Source organism: Populus trichocarpa, chromosome 2 (assembly GCF_000002775.5).
Source record: "Populus trichocarpa isolate Nisqually-1 chromosome 2, P.trichocarpa_v4.1, whole genome shotgun sequence".
Taxonomy (NCBI): Eukaryota; Viridiplantae; Streptophyta; class Magnoliopsida; order Malpighiales; family Salicaceae; genus Populus; species Populus trichocarpa.
In genome coordinates this window covers 10,384,577-10,393,036 of record NC_037286.2, presented here as the reverse complement: position 1 = coordinate 10,393,036, position 8,460 = coordinate 10,384,577, and the positions used below count along the sequence as shown (strand labels likewise).

At 31.9% G+C, this 8,460-nt stretch overlaps 1 protein-coding gene across 1 annotated transcript; it reads right to left on the bottom strand.

Moving 5' to 3' along the window:
* Nucleotides 1-1,376: 1,376 nt before the first annotated feature.
* LOC7453918 (RGG repeats nuclear RNA binding protein A) lies at nt 1,377-4,758 on the bottom strand. The gene is made up of 7 exons (XM_002301197.4): nt 4,296-4,758; nt 3,737-4,046; nt 3,597-3,662; nt 3,271-3,400; nt 2,640-2,795; nt 2,489-2,536; nt 1,377-1,856 (listed from the first exon to the last, which is right to left on the bottom strand). The coding sequence occupies exons 1-7, from the start codon at nt 4,489-4,491 to the stop codon at nt 1,677-1,679; spliced, it is 1,086 nt and encodes a 361-aa protein (XP_002301233.4). The 5' UTR covers nt 4,492-4,758; the 3' UTR covers nt 1,377-1,676.
* Nucleotides 4,759-8,460: the final 3,702 nt, after the last annotated feature.

Genomic DNA, 8,460 nt, shown 5'->3' with positions numbered 1-8,460 from the left:
GAATTGCAATTCATAATTTATTTTTCATGGGGTTATCTTTATCTTATGACCCGGATCGCGGGTTTAATAGGCTAACTCGCGCCACCTTTTTAGATCATTTTTAATTAATTTTTTTTCAATTTCATCCTTCAACATTGGACTGATTGAGAATTAGACTTCATGATTTATTTTGATTTGCAGTGAGATTATTATAGTCTCATAACCTAAGCAATAGATTTGACACGTTAACTCATATTGATTTAAGTCAACCTAATATGTTTTTATCTTAATATTTAAAAAAGATGTCATCTTGATTTTTTGTAGTCAAACCATGTTTTTACAAATTGTATAAGTTGCTTCTGGACTCGCAAAGACAATTAAGTTACATCAGGTCAACTATTTTACGATTTAATTTTAAAGCCGAGTTAGATAAGAACATATATCAAGAGGTTTTACAACTAACATGGTAAACTAGGCCAAACGATAATATGAAAGAGTTCCCTCTATAAACGTTCGAGCCTTGTATTATTTTTATAGTTTTAAATACGCATCATATCAAAATTATTAAAATGTTATTTTTTTCAATTAAAACATGCTTAATGCTATTTTATTTTCAAAATAAATTTAGCACGGTGATGAAAAAAAGGATATAATTTATTAATCCTTATTCTAAATCATTCAAATTGTTTTGGGCATATTTTCTTATTACTTTTGGTTTTTATTAAATAAATAACATAGAACATGATTTTAGATTTTTGTGAAGTTAAAGACAGTAATAAGAAAAATATTAAAAAAAAGACTTGTACTATCAAATTAGTTCATTTTAATAAAATTTAAATTATTATTCTTCTTATAAAAAAAAATAGTATCATATAATTAAATAAAATAAATTAAAGAGCTCCCCACACATTAAATTTTGATTTCACAATTAATATTTTTACTACTAGAAAACATCTTTTCAACGTAAAAAACATCTTGCTTCAACCCGCAGCAGAACATGAGCTGAATAAACAATGTTTGGCAATTTAAAAATAAATAAATAACATTTTTAATTACAGTTTTATATAACTTGTTTAAAAGTTATATTTGATTAAACTTAAATAAAATAGATTTTGACATATAAAATAAATAAAAAACAAGTTTCCATATGAATAAAAAACCTAATTATATACAAAACCCAATACAAAGAGCAAAAATTATTTAACTATCAATAACCTACCACAATTATGGCGGTTCAGTGATGGCTGCCCTGGAATCTCGGATCCACAACTCATCCACTCGTATCTGAACACGTCTATAAAAATGTCCATTCGCATCCAGTGGCCTTCATGTCCTGATACGGTGTTTCACCACGGACTTATCCACAAACTCGATAAAATGACGTGTACAGTATAGCATTTAGAAAGATGCAGAACTTCATATTTTTTTCTCTTGAAAAGAAGGGTTCATCTATTTCAAAACAAAACTGAGCAGCAATTTCTAGTCATAAATAACTCGTTTCAAGTTCCCCATGTTCTCGATGAGATGGTTGCATACCATCATGAGACTACAGGGGAACCGATGAAACGCCTGAAATATACATAGTAAAGCATAAATTTAAACAGATCTTTTGATACAGGAAACCACGTTATTCTAATCATTTCCTGTGCATGATTAAAGGAACCCAAAATTGGATGGACAACGGTTCTGGAGAGATCTCATTTGCCACCCAAGGTAGGGAATTGTCCAGGATCTTCAATGGAAGGGGCTGGCACGATGCTGATTCCATCTCTATTGCCAAACCCTCTTGCTCCGCGGCCACGTCCCCGACCACGGCCACCTGACCCATGGTACCTTTCCCCTTCAGCAGGCTTCAAGAACTCGTTAATGCTGACAGACTACAATCATCACAGCAGTTAGTATGATGGTTAGCAAGACTACAAATTAAATGGCGTGTGAGAGAAGAATGGATCAAACACGGAAAGATTTAAAAAAATAATTCCAGATCATAGAAAAATCCACTCATTCAACAGTTTATAAATATCAATAGTAAATCCCCAGTGGTCACAACGATAAGATGTACAAAAGCAATGTTCCCATCCCAATAGTAGAGACAACAAGGTTTAAAAAGGCAAAAAATAAAACAATTCCATTTTCTATAAAAAAAATCTCACTGATGTAATCCAGTTCAGAAATAGATATCAAAAGTAACTCCCCAGTGGTTCAAACAAGATGTACAAATGTTCATATTCGTCCACATGAGCTGAAAAGTGATGCATAGAAGAACCTGTTACGACATAAAAGTAGCACAAGTTCATTGCTGACAAGCTTCTTTCACAGAAATCATCAGCAAAGACAAGAAGTGTATAATGAACAGGTGGAACGAATAAGCATGAACAAAAAACTAAAAGGATGACAAACTGAAAGGAGATGTCTAGGAGAACAAAGATATTTGGTTAGGGTGTTCCCCAAAGCTTATATGCTAGAACATATGAAAAATAGGAAAAGAAATATAGGCAAACATAGGTACCTTTTTAGCTTTCTCAGATGCCTCTTTTCGCTTATCCTTGTCAGAGCCCTTGAATATAGAAAATTGTTGCAAAAATATTCAAAGCACTGATGATGGTTTATAAAACAAAACGGAAAAATTAAAAGCTTCAACAACGCACAATAGTCTTTACCAATTTAATAAAGACATCATTGTTTTCCTTCTTGCTTGAAATCTGTTGCATGGATTGAAACTCTCTGGTATCCACCTTTCTTTCCTCTGTCTTAAGTGCCAGCAGGGCCTTCCTCTTCTCTTCCAGCACCTTCTCATACTCTTCAAGAGTCATCTCCTGAAAAAAAAAACAAGTACCGTAACTATACCTTTAAAATGTACAAAATTTCTTATACCATTAATTGAATGATCAATGCTAAAATTGTGAATTACTTTATTAAGTTTATATACGAGCTGGTCTTCTAATGTCCCCGAGCTGGCAATCTAGACAAATAAGTTCAACACTCGTACAAAACACCAGAATTGAAACAACAAAATTTCCCTTGAACTAGATGAACCAGAAATGGAAACACCAGGTCCAGCCAAACACAAAATTTCCAAAATGCAAAATTGTAACACGTGCTAAGGGACAGACCTTGCAGATAACAACCATCAATATTTGCACGCCCCTACTTGTTAATATTTTACTATACATTCTGATATCAATAATTAAACTATGGGTGTCATGCAAACACTACTGAGCAGAACAAAACAAAATCAGATAATGTGATACGGAGACGACAAAACACCTAATAACTACTAAAAACATTCACCTTTTCCTCTGGTTCTTTTTCTCCAGGTTCATTATCAAGGTTCTCTTTGTTCCCATCTGCTGCTGCTTCCGTCACAGGTTTCTCATCACCCAAATTCTTGTCACCTTCATTGCCAACTTCCTCAGTTATCCTAAAATAAAAGGAAATAATAAGTGCCCAAGACCCTGAAATAAAAGGAAAGAATAAATGCCAAACTATTCTTGAAATGAAGTAGATCTTCACAAGCACATCAGGATAAAAAAGCACACACCAAAGATTATTACAGTGGGAAATGAGACACTAACACATGGATATAAAAAAATTTCATCTTACAGAACTGTACTTACTCAGCAAGTTCATCAGTCTGAGTTCCCCAGTTCCCACGACCAGCCCCTTCTCGCTTCATCTCGTTTCTGCACTCATACGCAAGTCAACTTAGATGCATGAGCACATAATGAAAAAAATATGATCATCAAGAAATACCCACCCATGTCCAGTCCCACTCCGACGTTCATATATCCGACGAGGCCGCTCTCCTTCGCCATCTTCTCCATTGGCAAAACCCCCATGACGGCCACCACGGAAACCACTGGCAGCACGAGGTCCACCATATCCCCTCCTTTCAGAACTTTTTCCAGCATCTCCGTCTTCAGAAGCCCCTTGCGTAGCTGGTGCTCCAGTGTTAGCAAATGAACTATCAATATTATTGAAGTCCCTATTATAACCCCCGCGACCACGGCCATATCCTCGTCCACCACCACGACCTCCTCTCCCACCTTCATTCTTTGCCTCCCTCACTACAGAAATGGAATCAAACGAATTGGCACAACCAGATTCATATATATATATATATATATATTCATTTTGTTCAAGATCATTTTACTACTAAGCATCCAAAAATATTTAAAAAGTGACAGGCTTCAGGCAGTTAGCTTTCAAAAATAACAAATTGAAAATTTCTAATATATTTAAGAAAATCTAAAAATGCACATATAATAGAAATATAAAAAAAATCGACAAACAAAAACTAAATAATAATAACTGACCAGCTTGTGAAGGAGGAAGAGGCTTGGAAGGCAGCTTAGCAGCAGGAGCCGCCGGTTTGGCTTGAGTCTGAGCCGAACCTTTCTTGGCGGCGGCGGCGGCGGCGGCGGGAGGAGAAACCACCGGCTTCTGAGCAGCGATGAGAGAGGGATCCTCAGCGTCATCATCCAATAAATCAAAAGGATTGATCGTCGCCATTTCCGATAAACAAAAAACTCACCACAAATCAAACAACACACCACAGAAAACGCCTCCGCAAAGAAAAACTAGCGTATCAAAACCTCCATATTAATCGTTTATTTTCTCTGTAACGAACCTAGATCTGTAAAAGTAAAAGTAGAAAGAAATAATGCAGTAAGTAGGAGAGAGGAGAGAAAAACCCTAGCCGCAAGAGAGAGAAAGAACCTAATCTGAAATGTTGATGTTTTTAGAGACTTGCTGTCGCTGTTTTAGTGTTTGTATTTACTGTTTAGTGTAGTCTAGGGAATATAAATAAATAATATATATTATTTATAGTTTAGTGGAGAGATTTACGGCTATGCCATTTTTGAGATAAGAAAGAGGGGATTGCCACCGCTGAGCGGTGCCTAGTGACAGTGAGGTTTCTTCTTTTTGGGTTTATGAGGTTCTGGACTTGTAAGGATCATCAGGCCTATTAATTAGCCCAGCATGGATGGATGACGTATCTCTCTGAACAGGTGTTTTTATACAGCCAATTTAGCATCTTTGAATTTGAAACCGTTGTAATTATTAATATTTATTCAATAGAAAATAAAAACTTAAATAAAAAAACAGATAAAATCATATTTATATCTTATCCAAAGTAAAAATATATATTTTTATCTATCCAGATTCTTTTTATTTAATCCCCTCTCTTATGTTTTTTTTCTTTCTTATCACTCTGTTTATTTATCTCTTATTAAATAAATATTAATAGTAACTAACATTTATAAATCACATTTACAAAGCTAGGAGATTCTAGGTATGATTCTTAATTAGATAGTTTATATTATAATAGCTGTTGTTTTTTAAAATATATTTTCTTTGAAAATACATGAAAATAATATATATTTTTTATTTTTTAAATTTATTTTTTACATTAACCTATTAAAACAATCTAAAAACACCAAAAAAAATTAAGATTTCTAATACTTTATGCAAATTACTTAATTCTCTGAATTTGAAAACACAAAAGTCTCCTATATTAAGGAATTGTTTTTTTGTACGAATTGTGTTTTACAAAATTTTATTTTTTTCTCTTTTAGATAGTTTGATTTTTTTAATATCAATATACCAAAACAATAAAAAAATATTTTTATTGTTTTGGTATATTGATATTAAAAATGAGTTTTTTTAAAATATATTATTTTAATATATTTTTAAATAAAAATATTTTAAAAAAACAATTATTATATTGCAATAAAACATGCTTACGTGATTTGAAAGAAAAAGTCCTGTTTTAAAAAACCTTGGACATGGAAGACCAAGGAGTTATATTTATTGTCCATAAATGGATTGGATTTTGCCCGAAATATCATGTTTCTTTAATGTTATGAAGGGTGTTGTCAAATCTATTTTCTTATACCAAGTTTTATATTTTATATTTATTTAATTAATATAAAAATAATAATATGTTTTGTATCAATTTGATATTAACAGAGTTGTTTTTTTTCTCAATAAATTAATGTCCTTTCTAACTTGTTTGGCTAATTGCTTTCCATTTTAATATATTATGGTAGGTTTACATATGCTTTTGGGATTTATAAATGAACATGGAACTAGTATAGGAAATGGATAGTTTGATTCGAGAATAATCAAACTTATTTAAGAAGACATCGTTAACATTAATTAAAAAATATTAAATTTTATTATTTATGTCACTATTTATTGTTGATGAGCATTAATTAAATACTAATTAATTAACCAAGTTGAAACGGATGGCCATTTCATTTTTGATAGCATGTAGCTTCTCTGACAGTTTATTATTTATAATTTTATGTCATTGTTTATATCCATTTTTTCCTCATTGGTCTCTGAAATTTTTCCTTCCTTACAGTTTGGTCATTGTATTTAATTTCTTCTCAAGTGCACTGTTTCATATTTTGCTCTCGTGGTTTTATGTCTTAGTAATAAATTAAAAAAAAAAAAACTAAAAGGGATCAAGGAAACTTGTTACCCTCCTCACATAACATAACATTGTGGGTTTAAATTGTATTTTTTTTCTCTTTTTTTTAGCTTTGATTTTTTTTTTCCGATTTTATCTTTTAATATTATGTTGGTTGGGTTTTTGGGTTGATAATTTATTTTTATTATATTTTTATAATATTACCGTGATTTCAAAAAATATCCCGACATTGAGTTGTTATTTGATTTTATGAAAGAAAAATTAATTTTATTGTTTATAAAATATTTCAAATGAAGGGACCAAAATCAAATAAAAGAAAAACGAAAACCTTTTGTTTTTTTTTTTTAAAGCACTGTGGTGCCAACACTTTTTGTTTTTTTGGGAGGAATTTGCCTTTTTCCAAAAAGTTTTGGTTCTTTTTAGTTTGACAATTGAATTTTCAAATCAAAACTTTATTTTATTTATATTTTAGTCTTTAAGTTTGAAATGAGAAAGAGAGTTAGTAGAAAACAAAAAATAAAAGAGAATGAGACTTGTTAATTAAATGTTGTTGAAAAAAATGTTTAAATTTGATGTCAAAGTGTTTCTCTTGAAAAGATGAGTGTTTTAGAGTTTTTATATTGTTTTTTTTAAAAAAGAATAGAATTCGAGAGATGTTTTTTTCATGATTTGATTTTATATTTTGATATATATTTAGTTTTTTTGAGTTGAGAAATTAGTTGTTTGAAGTTATAAAAATATGTTTTTACTTTTTAGGAGTTTTTGTGTTAAAATAGGTTTAAATTTAGGTTTTTAAATAAAACAAATCTCAATCTCGATTTTCTAATTGCCTCTTAAGTGATAAAAAATTGAGGATACAAACTACACGTCTCCTACTTCTACTTCCTCTTTCTTTAAAATAAAGAACGACATGCTGTTCATTCAATTTGAAGAATAAATTAAAAGGGTCAAGGTGAATGAGCCTGAGCTTATTTTTAATGGGCTAGATGTGCTGGGCCTGGAAAAAATAGATTAAGATCCGATAATTAATCATTGATTCAGCTTGATTTTATTAAATTCTATGGTTGCTGATGAAATTTATTGCATTTCTTTGGCCAAAACATCTAGATCAAATACAGAATTCAGACACTGATCATCTTCAACATGCTCAAATTGAACTGTAGGCAATTTGAATAACTTCCTGCTTGAACGCCCCTTAACGTACAGATACATCCAGTGGCTCCAAGTATTTTCCTCGTGCCTTAATATATTAAAATAATTTAAACCATCCCCGACAACAAATTGTTACAAGCCTCGATATAATGCGAGGTTTGATGCACTGGCTGATCCCAGAAACGGTAACCTGCTCTGAATCATCTTCACCTCTTTTCTTCTTATCTCACCTTTTCTTCCTCTTCTCCTGATGATATTATAGAATGAACAGTTGGCAAAATCTAAAATCCTGGCAAAACTGAAAGATCTGGCTATGCCTCTTTGGAGGTCTGCAGTTTTATTTAGCAGAGCAAGCCTGTTCTCCCTTTTTCTTTCATCTTCCTGCACGCAGAAAAAAGTAATGTTACACAATACGGGAATTCCTTAACCACGATTATAAGTGATGAAGTTGTTAAAACAACTGCACATGGAAATTATTCTTCGTGTCCAAGATATTTGGGCTTGAATATAAATTTAGTGTATGTATTTTGCCATACCTAAAAAATCAAGTTTTTTATGAATCAAGTGGTTGGAGAAGCCCTGATGATGTTTCAACAGACTCATCAATCCCAACGCCTGTAAGATGGATCAGTCAAATAAATGTCATAGTCTACCAATACAAATCAAAGCAAATTGCCGAATATTTCAAATCCAAAAAGCAGCATGACCCATGGGAAAAAAAGTGAACTCGATTCCAAGAGAGTGATCATCTCATGAAGAAAGAATCAAGTAGCAGGATAAATTTTGCCTTTTGTGGACAAGAAAGTGCTCCTCTCTCTTCATCTGTTTCAATTGCCGCCTCATCCACTAAATAAATAATTTCATAACATTCCAAGAAGATTTTCTAGTAC